The sequence below is a fragment of the Zalophus californianus genome, chromosome 4, assembly GCF_009762305.2.
Source record: "Zalophus californianus isolate mZalCal1 chromosome 4, mZalCal1.pri.v2, whole genome shotgun sequence".
NCBI lineage: Eukaryota > Metazoa > Chordata > Mammalia > Carnivora > Otariidae > Zalophus > Zalophus californianus.
In genome coordinates, this window is record NC_045598.1 from 61,652,113 (window position 1) to 61,666,227 (window position 14,115).

Here is a 14,115-nt window from a genome sequence, read left to right on the forward strand (position 1 = left end):
GTCCCAAATTGCACAGCTCTTAAGTGGAGAGCTGGTACCAAACAGAGTTCTGTCTTACTGCAGAGTTCGCGCTCTTACCACCTCACTTGAGAATCAGATCTTAGTTCAGTTTCCATCCTTATTATATACTGACTTTGGGCAAGTTATTTAACCTCTCTAAGCCTTAATCTTCAGATTTAAAATGAGTAAATTAATAACCACTTTATAGAATTCTGCTGAAGGTTTGGGATAAGATCTAAATGTCTGGAACATAACAGATTCTCAGTAAAAATAATGGTATCTGTTATTAACTGCATAGCAAAGTTTCAGTCAAGCTTCACATAAGTCCCAAATTTTAGTCTTTCCTAATTTACATGTTTTAGTGTGGAATAAGAAATGTGACATATTGACATATTAGAATGATGGACATCCTCTATAAGCTCTCTAGTGAAGAATTTGTATCCCTGCCAAACACCACCAGACAAACCTGGAATATATAAAACCATGTGTTGTTATGGGGCGCCTGGGTGGCTCAGTCGGTTAAGCATCCGACTCTTGGTTTTGGCTCAGGTCCTGATCTCGTGGATCATGAGATCGAGCCTTATGTCAGGCTCCACGCTCAGTGGGAGTTCCTTTGCCCCTTCCCCTGCTCATTCTCTCTCTCTCTCTCTCTCTCAAATAAATAAATATTTAAAACAAAACAAAAAATGTGTTGTTTTGTTGTATTTATATTTCTTATTTATGAATCAAGTAATACCATTTATTTTAAAACCTCAGGACTGAAGCAAGATTAAGGAGGTTTTGAAAATCACTAATCAAAATATTTAAAAAGTAATTTAAAACCATTTTCTAATTTGCATAGTAGGATGCAAATATGTAAAACAATATCTTAAAACTTAGCACAAATTTGCAAGTCTCTTTACTATAGCAGGGTTTTCCCCCTCAGTCATGGACAAGTGTCGGAATTTGTGACCATGTTCTCAAATCACCACACCAACTGACATGCTGGATCTTTTTATTTTGATATCTGAGGAGTATGTAAAACTCAACAAGTCTAAAATTGAACTTAATGTCTTTTTTGTCCTCATCAGTCAGTTTCTCCTACCATATCTCTTATTCATTCTGTCATTTAATGGCATTACCATCCACTTAGTCGCTGAAGTCAGAGATCTGGATTGATGCTTGGTGACTTTTTCTCCCTCAATCTCTCTTTCCCCATATCCATTCAATCAAAAGTTCTCATGATTTTACCTTACAGGTACATTTAATCGATCCTTTTTTTTTTATTTTTACTGTCACTGTTTTAGTTCATAACCTTATCTTTCTCCTGATCCATTTTAATAGCTTCATAACTACTCTCTCTTCTCTTTCTTTTTTTTTTTTTTTTTTGGTCTTTAACTTCTTTGATTCCATTTTCTAGCTGTGGTTTCGAAGAAGTATTCAAGGTGTAAATAGGAATTCATAGCATTCCCCAGCTTAACATCTTTCACTGGTACACAATTACCTATTTAAAAAGTTCCAGTGTGTCATCATGGCATAACCTGTGCCCATGCCCTGTGCCCTTCCTACCTCTCAGACCTCATATCCAGTCACTCCTGTCATGTGAATGACCCCACATGCTACAATCATCATTACATCCACTACATCACTAACATTCAGTGGGGGTTCACTCGGTGCCAGGCATATTCTAAATACTTCATATGCATTCACTTATCATATGTGCACAATTACCCTGTGAGACAGTATCTATTCACATGATAGTAATACAAAGATACTCATTCTTCCCCATGTATATCATGTTATTCCATGTTTCCAAGCCTTCCCTTATACAGTCCTCTCTATCTCTACACCTCCCATTCTCCCTAACCCACTCCACTCTCAATGTCTGATTGCTACTTAGCTTTCAAAACTCAGTTTACAGATCCTCTCTTCCTGAAAGTCTTCCCTGATGTTCCAGGCTAGCATACATGTCCTTTCTTATGTTTTATTATACCATATGTGCATCTCTATCTCTGTATTTACCACTGCATATTGAAACACTGCCCCTTATCAGATTATAAACTTTTTGAGAACAAACATTTGAGCTATTAATTTTTTGTCTTCCAAAAAGCTAATTCAATGACTGATTCCTAGTAGGTGCTCAGTATGTGTTTGTTGAAGTGAATTAAAGAATGAGCAGATATCTCAGTCATAACATTCAATTTCATGTCTCACTAAATGGCATCTAGTTTGTCATAATATAGTAGATGTTCTCAAGAATACCACTCACCACTATTCTGTTGTCTCTGTAGATACTTCTTTAAATATTGTGGGTTTCTGATTAACTGCACAGTACTAATATTTAAATTTTAATAGGCAGATGATTTTAAAGTATGTTCTAAATAAAATTCCTCTTTCTATGCATTGGAACTATGAAATATTTCCCTCTGGCTCTTATGCTCCCTTTTTGCTTAATCAACTCATATTCATCTTTCAAGTTCAGCTTAAAAGACAGTTCCTTAAGAAACTCTTTCCTGACCCCTCTAGCCTACTGTAAAATAGCACCGTTATGCTCATTCACAGCATCCTCCACCTTTTCCTTCCTAGAACTTGGCTAAATAAAATTTGAGCATTTGTATCATTATTTTTTTCTTTTATTCTAGAAAGCATTCATTACAAGATTAAGGACATTTATATCTCAACATTATATCTCTCATACCTGGTTCCAGTCATTCATTCAAAAAAATTTATTACAAACCTAATATGTAATAGACACTGTGCTAGGAACTGAAGTAAAACAGTGAGTTAGATCCTGTTTTTAGGAAGTTTGTGTTTCTAGCAGAAGAAATAGGTCATGAGCAAGAAAACAAATAGAAACTATCAGAAAATTAAAAAAAAGGAAACACAACACTGAGTAAAAAGTTAAAGGATACTATTTAAAATCAAAAAGTCATGGAGGGCTTCCTTGGGAAGATGTTTCTTGAGCTGATCTCTAATGGGTGCTCAATATATATTTGTAGAAGGGAAAAGAAAGCCAAATGGGAAGGAGAGAAAAGAAGGAAAGAATGCTTAATAACTTGGTTTGTATAGAGTTCTTTTGGCAAAAGCATTCATGATTGTGGGTTCTTATCTCAAGGTGAAGAAGGACTGGTGACATTCTTGTTTGGGCCTGGTGATTTGGTGATTAATGGACAAGAATATGGGGGAAGAGGGACATGTGTACCCTTTCTTGTGAAAGTATCTTTCAGATTTAAGTGATGAGAAGATAGAGCAAGTACTGAATTTTTCTTGCCTTAAATATACTATTTAAATGATAGTATATGGGCCAGGATTGGCAGGAGGAAGAACAAACATCAGGAGCCATCCTTGATCCCACTTTTCAGTGCTTTTGGAAAATGAGTTTTTCCTACCTGATGATGAGATTTTAACATGATGCGAAGGGGAGATAGCAAAATATTGAGTAAAGTCTCGTCTGTGTCATTGCTGTGAAAGTTTCCTCCATTAGGTATGACAAAGAAAGGCTGAAACTGCTCCTTTGATCACCTGGGCATTTTGAACATGTGAGGTCAATAGGAATTCCTTGGCTTATGTAATCAAGACCTAATCCCTATATTCTCTACCTTAGACCCAGAGGACCTCAGAGTCACAACGTCAGGGAGAAGATCTTAGTACTAGTGTCATTTACCATTAATCTTCAGACCTAGTACTTAAAATAATTTTCATAGCAAGTTTTCTTCTGTTATCAAAATAATTTTTCATAGCAGTAAACAGCATTCATTGTTCTTAAGACAAAATGGTGGGGTTGAAGAGATATCCTTTTTAGGGTTATAGTAAAATGTGTCCTTTTCCTTCTTGAATAATTATGAACCTTCTGTTGTATACATGAACCTGATATACATACTAAACTGTCTTTGTAACAGCCCTTCAGATGGACTTGTAGCCTTAAAAAACAATCTAGATTATAAAATAAAGATATGCAGAAAGTTGAAAGCAAAGAGGTTTGGGGTTGGAAGGAATCACCCCCAAGTATAAGGAAAGGAACAGAAGAAGAAGATGAATTAAAGGGAAAGCATGGGATTTGAGTAATACAGACAGACTTGCAGAGTGGGATGCAGGAAATGAAAGACACTCCAAACTGGCAAAACCTCCATGGGCTCCAATCAGTAATCTTCTGAAAGTGCAAAGCATTATTATAACAGCATTAGGCTAATAACATAGCAACCTCCTGTTTTGGGTAAAATACTTGGATGTAGATAGTAAATTCTTAGATATGGGAAAACATTTTATTTAATTAGTGAAAGTTTGATTATCTCTGGACATGTTCCATTAGTGTGCCTTGGTTATCTGGGTATATCCATTATCAGGAGTTTGCCTTAGCAAGTCCATTTAGTGAGTTCCACCAAGACAGTTTTCTGCTTAACTCCTTGTGACCAAGTATCAGGGAGCTGGGCCCTAGTGATTTTCAGGTTTCTTTGCATACACTTTGGTAGTTTGTCAGAGAAGTGACAGCAGTGAAGAATTTCCCATACGTGTGTGCCTTGGCCCACAGTTAGCAGGAGGTGGGAAATCAGGCGGAGATGCCTTCCAGAGCCGAGGGGCCTCTTGGCATTTCCCTGGCAGCCTCCTGCTTATCATCAGCCAGAACCCAGGCACTCATTAGGCTCCTGATGAAAAGCATCCCAAAGAAAATGCCAGCAAATTGTGCCACTGTGCTGGCAGGAAATTAAAGCTGCTCAGAGCAAATGGAGCCAGGAGAGCTGTTGAAATGAAAGGTAACATCAAGGGTGTGATCACTGACTTACACACACAGTCAGGATTCAAGACGCGGCTTTCTGCTTCACTAGCGAAAGCAGGAGGCCCACTCCACTGTCAGCCACAGTCAGTCCAACAGAGAGGCTGAGACAGGCAGGGAGGTAGACTTTGTGATTTAAGTAAGCTTTGTTATGCCTGGCAAATCCTTGGGGTTTAAGTTGTTTTATTTTTCCCAAAGGAGAAAGAGAAATAAGAAAATTTGTTTTGTTTTGTTTTTCCTGGTCCCAAACACTTAAAGACCAAATTAAGTAAAAGAACAACTAAAAGCACCACAGTTCCTATTAAACTGAGGGGGCAGACAATGTAGTGAGGAGCAGACAAACCTCAGAACCTTTGAATCTAGCAGCAGGACAGATGAAGGGGTATTTTAATTTCAGAGAACTTTTTGTTGGTGGTGCTACTTTTATCCTGAGACTAAAATGGCCATCAGCAATGGGGAAGAAAGGGAGGCTACTCAATGGGAGGCAGCACCAACATGCCAACAGAGCACACTGAAATTTTCATCACACTGGGGGTGGTAGGCAGAGTAATGGCCCCCCCAAAGATGTCCAGGTCCAATTTCCAGCAACTTATGAGTATGCCGCCTTACATGGGAAAGGGGAATTAAGGCTGCTAATTAGATGACTTTTTGAGAAAGATTATCCTGGATTATGCCAGTGGGCCCAATGTAATAGCAGGGGTCCTTAAATGTGGAAGAGGGAGGCAGAAGCAGAGGTCAAAGTGAAATGGTTTGGGAAGGATTCAGCCAGCTATTGATAGTTTTGAAAATATAAAAAGGGGCCACAGCCAAGGAATGTCTGTGGCCTTTCGAGGCTGGAAAAAGCAAGGAAATTGATGTTCCTCCAGAGCCTCTAGAAAGGAATGAAGCTCTGCCAACACCTTGATTTTAGCCCATTGAGAACTATGTTGGACTTCTGACTTCTAGAACTATAAGATAATAAAGTTGTTTATGCCACTAAGTTTGCAGTAATTAACCACAGCAGCAATAGAAATGGAATATATTGGTGTTTAGAAAATTTATGTGAAGTTCCATAAAAGAGTTTCCAAGTTCATTTAAAATTCTTGGGGCAAAATAGTAAGGCAAGAAAGCAGTGAGAAGATCTGAAAGGCCTATTTACATGTTAGAATTGTAGGCACATGCGCTATCTCACTTAATCTTTACAACAACCTTAGAAGGACATATCATAGCTCTAATCTGTAAATAAGGATCTTCTTTAAAAGTAAAACAAATTGCGTCCTTCAACTAATTAAAGTGGTCCTCTATCTCACCTACAATAAAATCCAAATTTCTTGTCTTAAACTCCAAAGCTCCACATCCAAAGTATCAAAGTGTGGACTCCTAATCAGCATCACCTGAGGCTTTGTTAGAAAAGCAACTCTCAGGTCCCGATATAGACCTTTCAGTCAGAATCCCTGGGGGTAGGGCTCAGGAATCTGTGGTTTAACATGCGCTCCATCAACAAAACTAGGAGCTAGTTCTTTGAAAGTATTAACAAAATTGATAAACCCCTAGGCAGAATTATCAGAGAGAGAGAGAAAGAGAGAGAGAGATAGGGAAAGGACCCAAATAAATAAAATCATGAATGAAAGAGGAGAGATCACAACCAACACTGAAGAAATACAAACAATTATAAGAGAATATTATGAGCAATCATAATGCCAACAAATTAGGTAATCTGGAAGAAATGGATAAATTTCTGGAAACACATAAATTACCAAAAGGAAGAAATAGAAAAATCTGAACAGACCCATAACCCCAAGGACATTGAATCAGTGATCAAAAATTTCCCAACAAAAGTTCAGGGCTGGATGGCTTCCCAGGGATATTCTACCAAACAATTAAAGAAAAAGTAATACCTATCCTTCTGAAACTGTTCCAAAAAAGTAGAAATGGAAGGAAAACTTCTAAACTCATTCTATGAGACCAGCATTACCTTGATTCCAAAACCAGAAAAAGACTCCACTGAAAAAGAATTATAGATCAATATGCCTGATGAATAAGGATTCAAAATTCCTCAACAAGATTCTAGCCGAATGAATCCAACAGTACATTGAAAGGATTATTTACCACAACCAAGTGGGATTTATTCCCGGGCTGTAGGGGTGGTTCAACATCCCCAAATCAATCAGTGTGATACACCACATTAATAAAAGAAAGGATAAGAAACATATGTTCCTCTCGATAGATGCAGAAAAAGCTTTTGACAAAATACAGCATCCTTTCTTGATAAAAACCCTCAACAAAGGAATAGAGGGAACATATCTCAACATCATAAATGCCATACACAAAAGGCCCATAGCTAATAATCTCCTCAGTGGGGAAAAACTGAGAACTTTTCCCCTACAGTCAGGAAGAAGACAAGGATGTCCACCCTCACCACTGTTGTTCAACATAGGACTGGAAGTCCTAGCCTCAGCAACCAGACAACAAAAAGAAATAAAGTCATACAGATTGGCCTTACAGGAAGAGGTCAAACTTTCACTCTTTGCAGATGACATGATATTCTATGTGGAAAACCTGAAAGACTCCACCAAAAAATTGCTAGAATTGATACAGGAATTCAGCAAAGCCACAGGATATAAAATCAATGCCCAGAAGTCTGTTGCATTTCTATACACCAATAATGAAGCAGCAGAAAGAGAAATAAAGGAATCAATCCCATTTACAATTGCACTAAAAATCATAAGATAGGAATAAACTTAACAAAAGAGGAAAAAATCTGTACTCTGAAAACTATAAAACACTGATGAAAGAAATGGAGGAAGACACAAAGAAATGGAAAAGCATTCCAAGCTCATGAGTTGGAAGAACAAATTCTGTTAAAATGTCTATACTACCCAAGACATTCTACACACTTAATGCAATCCCTATCAAAATAACACCAGCATTTTCCACAGAGCTAGAACAAAGAATTCTAAAATTTGTATGGAACCAGAAAAAACCCCGAAGAGCCAAAGGAATGTTGAAAAAGAAAACCAAACTAGAGGCATCACAATCCCAGACTTCAAGCTGTATTACAAAGCTGTAATCATCAGGACAGTGTGATAATGGCACAAAAACAGACTCATAGATCAATGGAACAAAATAGAGAACCCAGAAATGGACACACAACTATATGGTCAACTAATTTTCAGCAAAGCAGGAAAAAATATCCAATGGAAAAAAGACAGTGTCTTCAACAAATGGTGTTGGGAAAACTGGGCAGCCACATGCAGACCAATGAGACTGGGCCACTTTCTTACACCACACACAAAAATAAATTCCAATGGATGAAAGACCTAAGTGTGAGACAGGAATCCTAGAGGATAACACAGGCAGCAATCTCTTTGACCTTGGCTGCAGCAACTTCTTACTGGACACATCTCTAGAGGCAAGGGAAACAAAAACAAAAATGAACTATTGGGACTTCATCAGGATAAAAAGCTCTGCACAGCAAAGCAAAAGAAACAATCAACAAAACTAAAAGGCAGCCAAGAGAAGGGGAGAAGATATTTGTAAATAACATATTGGATAAAGGGTTAGTATCCAAAATATATAAAGAACTTATCAAACTCAACACCCAAAAAATAAAAAATCCAGTCAAGAAATAGGCAGAATACATGAACAGACATTGCTCAGAAGAAGACATACAAATGGCTAGCAGACACATGAAAAAATGCTCAACATCACCTATCATCAGAGAAATACAAATCAAAAGCACTATGATGTATCACCTCACAACGGTCAGAATGGTTCAAATTAACAATTCAGGAAAAAACAGATGTTGGTGAGGATGCGGAGAAAGGGGAACCCTCTTACCCTGTTGGTAGGAATGCAAACTGGTCCGGCCACTCTGGGAAACAGTATGGAGGTTCCTCAGAAAGTTAAAAATAGAACTACCATATGATCCAGCAATTGCTGGATAGGTAGTTATGTGCATGTGCCCCTTCAAATCACTATTTTTGTGTCATTTGGATATGATACAAAAATAGTGATTTGAAGGGGCACATGCACATTGATATTTATAGCAGCATTATCAACAATAGCCAAATTATATAAGGAGCCCAGATATCTAACCACTGATGAATGGATAAAGAAGATGTGGTATATATATATATATATACACACAATGGAAAATTACTCATCCATCAAAAAGAATGAAATCTTGACATTTGCAATGGTGTGGTTGGAACTAGAGGGTATTTTGCTAAGTGAAATAAGTCAGTCAGAGAAAGACAAATACCATCTGATTTTACTCATATGTGGAATTTAAGAAACAAAACAGATGAACATAGGGGAGGGGCAGGAAAAATAAAAGAAGATAAAAACAGAGAGGGAGCCAAACCATAAAACACTCTTAACTATAGGGAACAAACTGAGGTTTGCTGGAGGGGAGGGGAGGTGTGTGGGAGGATGGGCTAAATGGGTGATGGGCATTAAGGAGGGCACTTGTGATGAGCACTGGGTGTTATAAGTAAGTGATGAATCACTAAATTCTACCTCTGAAACCAATATTACACTATATGTTAACTAACTTGAACTTGAATAAAATCTTTAAAGAAAGTAAATAATATATGCTCCCTGTGATTCTTATACACACTACAAAGTTGTGAAGCACTTCTGCACATGATCTGTGCTTATCTATTTCTCCACCCAAGTCTGGAACCACTCTCACCCTTGCTTGTGATTTTCCAGCCACACTGGCCGCCTTTCATTTCTGCAGCTGTCATATTTCCTCCCATCTTGGAACCTTTACATTATTTGTTTCTTCTGCCTATTAGGCTCTTTTTTAATTTTAATTTTTTTTATTATTTATTTGACAGAGAGAGAGAGACAGCACAAGCAGGGGGAGCGGCAGGCAGAGGGAGAAGGAGAAGCAGGCTCCCCGCTGAGCAGGGAGCCTGATGTGGGACTCGATTCCAGGACTCCCAGATCATGACCTGAGCCGAAGGCAGATGCTTAACCAACTGATCCATCCAGGCGCCCCGTATTAGGCTCTTTAGAAATGTGCCTGTTGGCTCATGCCATTGGGGTCTGGAGTTTTCCCTGATTGTGAGCACAGGAAGAAAAGAAAAAATGCTAATAGGACAGGCTCCTCATTATTTCATCATAACCTATGCCTATGATTTGAGAAAATTACAGATCAACCAGTCGTGAATTGAAATCTATGGATAAGAAAATGGGCACTAGTTGTTAACTCTGTAGATTTAAGTTTTGCTACAAATTTAACAATTGTTATCATAATGTTGTTTTCTTGAAGAAACTGGTGTTGGGATATTACATTTGGAAAAGTTTTTAATCTAGTTAGTATCTTAATTACCCCATCTCATGATCTGCATGCTCTATTAATTTTAATTCTTTTTTTTGAAGGGGGGATTTGATAAACAGGCATAACTCTCAGCATATACTCTCTACATTAACTAAGTGTATTCTGAACAAGTGTTATCTGTGACCCCTCCAGGATGGATAAGGGCGTATGATTTTTCAATTCCTAAATCTTGCCATTTTTACAATGAGTTCTGTTGCATTTCACAAGTCTCTTGGCAGGGTCTTTAAGGCTGACTTTGTTTTTCTCTTGTATAAAGTAGCTTCAGTAGATTATTTTTATAGTTAAACCATAAAATCGTATCAAAAAGTTTAGTTCTATTGAAAATCATGGGTCTACTCAGAAGAGCATTTAGCATTTTTTATCTTTCACAATATGTTATCTATTGCAGTTAATAAATCTCCTAATTTGGGTGGTGTTATATAATAGAAATTTATTTATCAGTTGTATAGAAGTCCAGTGTGGGCATTTCTGGTCAATGGATGGCTTTTTCCCATCCCTTAGGGCCTCAGAACCTTCTGCATCCAGCCAGCAGAAGGGAAGAGTAGAGAAGGCTGAGCTTTTCTCTTAAAGCTCAGAGTTGGAAGTGGCATGGCTTTTGCTCATGTTCCGTTGGTGAGAATTTGTCACAAGGCCACATCTGGATGCAAGGGCGATAGGGAACTGTTGTCCCTGAGTGGACAGCCATTCCGAGTGACGAAATCACCCCATGAATGGGAAGTACAAATATTTATAGGCAGACAGACAGCTGTCTCCTGCCACAAAAACCTATGTCAATTATCTTAGTGCCATGTTATGCTGCAGTTGCCAACCGAATGTAATCTTCAATCAAAGCAAACCCTCTCTCCTGGTTACCATCCGTGCTTTTTACCCTTGTAATGGTGACCTTAGCACCTCATATTTCTTCATTTAGAAATTCTCATTTATATTCAACTACACTAAGCTTCTTTGTATCCCTACTACCCAATATAGTGCTTAACATAGTGCTTCACATGTAGTAGGGTCTCAATGAATTATTTTGAATGAATGAATGGGTAGGTGAAAGTACTAAATTCCTATTGCAATATATTATCTCTTTTTTTTTAAAGATTTTATTTATTTATTTGAGAGAGAGAATGAGAGATAGAGAGCACAAGAGGCAAGAGGGTCGGAGGGAGAAGCAGACTCCCTGCTGAGCAGGGAGCCCAATGTGGGACTCTATCCCGGGACTCCAGGATCATGACCTGAGCCGAAGGCAGTCGCTTAACCAACTGAGACACCCAGGCGCCCGCAATATATTATCTCTTAAGATATATCCCATGTTTCAAGCTACCTCTAGTCACTTTTGAGTTGTATGATGAGCTGAATAAATCAAACAAAAATTAAGACCCTTTGTCCTTTTTGTCTTTCCATGAAGGACATGATGCAATTGTCACACTCCTGAAGCATTATAAGAGACCACAGGATGAATTGCCCTGTAATGAATATTCTCAGCCTGGAGGAGGTATCCCTTTCTTAATAAGTTTTTGTTGTTAGTACAATATTGTGTCTAACAGTAAACCTTTATTTCTATTACTATTTTTCTGGGGTTAGGGATGAGGGCATGTCAGATTGGCTTTATTTTAAGAGAACTTATGTCTGGGTAAGGCTGAAAATAAAGAAGCCTTCACTTAAGCAGTTTTCTAACTCACTAATCTGCAGTTCCTTCAGGTTTAGCATTCCCTGGACTGGATGTTTATGAGGCTTATGCATGACCAGGAAGGCCGGGGTGAGCTGAGAGCAGTCATTTTCCGTTTCAGTTATCTATTAAGGCAGGCCAGAGAATACTCATACCCAGATGCAAATTAAATCTGCCAGAGGCTACTAGACCTTGGTTTTTTGTTTTTAATCTTTTTATGTACTCTCTAAATAAACACTTGCTATACAGTTTCAGTATCCAGAAAAAGACCTGGGTTAAAACTATATTCTCAGTTGGTTTTCTTAGCAAATTTCTTTTGTCACCTGCTTCTTTTTATAATGTTTAATGTTTATGTAGAAAAATGCTACTTTCAACTCTATAATATAATTTGATTTCTAGATGGCTCCTATGTGTCTCTTCCGTCCCCCTTGGGGAAGATTAAAAGCATGACGAAAGGTATTTTAATATGAGACAATTGTTATATTTTATTACTAAGGATAACTATTGCCTCAAATATGACAACTTTCTGTTTTGCTTTACATATTATAAATGATGACTAGTTTGCCTGCATAAACAATATTAGCAACAAACAATTCTCTCCATAATTAACCTTGGCCGCCGTACTATTTTGCATATGCTATCTAGACTCATGAAGGTATAGCAGTGAAAATTTCCCAAGTATTAAAGAAAGATCAAATTCTTATAGATGTTTGTAGTTTTAATGAAGTCTAAATTACAAATATTAATATCTCTAAGGAGAATTGGGAATAGGTTTGCCATAGGAAAATAAATTTTAAAAAATAAGTTATTTTCCAAAGGATCCCAAATAAGTAATACCTCGGGAAATTTTTGAATGTGTGCTGCACATAGAAATTAATACCATTGAATCAGGAAAATTAATATATATATACATATTTATATGATTCAACTATAAATTTATATTTAACTATTTAGAATTTGAAGTTTTTAAAAACGATTTTGGGTTTGAGACGTTTCCTCTGAATGATTCATGTACTTATTTTTTGACATCTAATTGGCATCCCTCTGAGGTTTAGCTTATGGATATTTGTCTAAGCCCATTGTGATAGGTTGCAGGGATCGACCAGATAAAACTCCTTATCATGATGTGATATGAACTGTACTCCAGGGTTGCCGTGTCATGCAGACGAGCTAGTTATTGATCAAATTAGGAATAAACACTTTAGCCCTGATAACAAAGGTCTGGGAACAGAGACAGAAAACAATGTTTTTAATGCAGAGGGTTAGGGATCATTTGTGATAAGGTTTTAGTATCTCCAAGTAGTCAATTGTATTTGGAAAATTAAATGTTACTAGGGAATGACATTTTTGGCTAAGTAAAGTATATATGTGCATCATGTGTACACATCCATGTGTGTTTTTTGTCTTTAAAAATAAAATAATAATTCCTGTTTGCAGAAAAGGCAGATGTTCTCCTCCTAAGGGCTGGATTGCCTTCACATTTCCATCTTCAGCTCTCAGAAATTGAGTTCCATGAAATTATCGGCTCAGGTAACCTAAGAAAAGACTAGTCTGCTTTAGTTTCATGAGCTCAAGATAATATGTGTTTATTCATTTCTCTTAAACAATTTCAGGTTCTTTTGGGAAAGTATATAAAGGACGATGCAGAAATAAAATAGTGGCTATAAAACGGTAAGCAAACATGAGAAAATTTAGCATCAGACTGGAGTTGTGAACTTTAAGAAGCATATGCATGGCAAGCCCCTTGTTTTGATCCATCTGTTGACTGAGGATTTCCTGTTGCTGCCATTTCCAGTTATCGAGCCAACACCTACTGCTCCAAATCAGATGTGGATATGTTTTGCCGAGAGGTGTCCATTCTCTGCCGGCTCAATCATCCCTGTGTAATTCAGTTTGTGGGTGCTTGCTTGAACGATCCCAGCCAGTTTGCCATCGTCACTCAGTACATTTCAGGGGGTTCTCTGTTCTCCCTCCTTCATGAACAGAAGAGGTATGGGTCTCTTGTTCTGACTTAATCATTTTCCATGTCATTGAGGCTTTCCGCTTGGATGCACCTTTACCTTCTGAAATCTCTGAGTGCTAGGAAATGTGGCATTTTAAAGATGGCAAATAATTTATGCCCAATAATTATGTTTTAGTGAATAGAAATACTTCTGTGCTTTCTTAACAAGAATTCAGTTGGAGATAACAAATTCAAGGAATTTAAATTAGCAACCAAAGCTTATAATAATTAGGCTAAATAGATATACTAATAAAGCAGATATATGTAAGCTGAGAATAAAATAATTACCAGGGGTCACAGCATTTATTTTTTAACGTTTTAAAAAAGAATAGCCTTGCACAAATCTAATTTTAATTCACTTCCTAGATATGTGCATACAA

General features: G+C 37.5%; 1 protein-coding gene across 5 annotated transcripts in view; it reads left to right on the top strand.

Annotated features, from left to right (window-relative positions):
* Positions 1–14,115, top strand: part of TNNI3K (TNNI3 interacting kinase) — a 315,373-nt gene that overhangs the window by 136,258 nt on the left and 165,000 nt on the right. For all 5 annotated transcript variants that reach the window (XR_003522330.2, XM_027606927.2, XM_027606935.2 and 2 more), the window contains 5 exons: positions 11,473–11,559; positions 12,133–12,189; positions 13,171–13,263; positions 13,347–13,404; positions 13,529–13,723. Coding sequence is in view for 4 of the 5 variants with exons in the window: in XM_027606927.2 (XP_027462728.2) it covers positions 11,473–11,559; positions 12,133–12,189; positions 13,171–13,263; positions 13,347–13,404; positions 13,529–13,723 (490 nt within the window). In the remaining variant the exon portion in view is untranslated. The remainder of the gene's footprint in view (positions 1–11,472; positions 11,560–12,132; positions 12,190–13,170; positions 13,264–13,346; positions 13,405–13,528; positions 13,724–14,115) is intronic.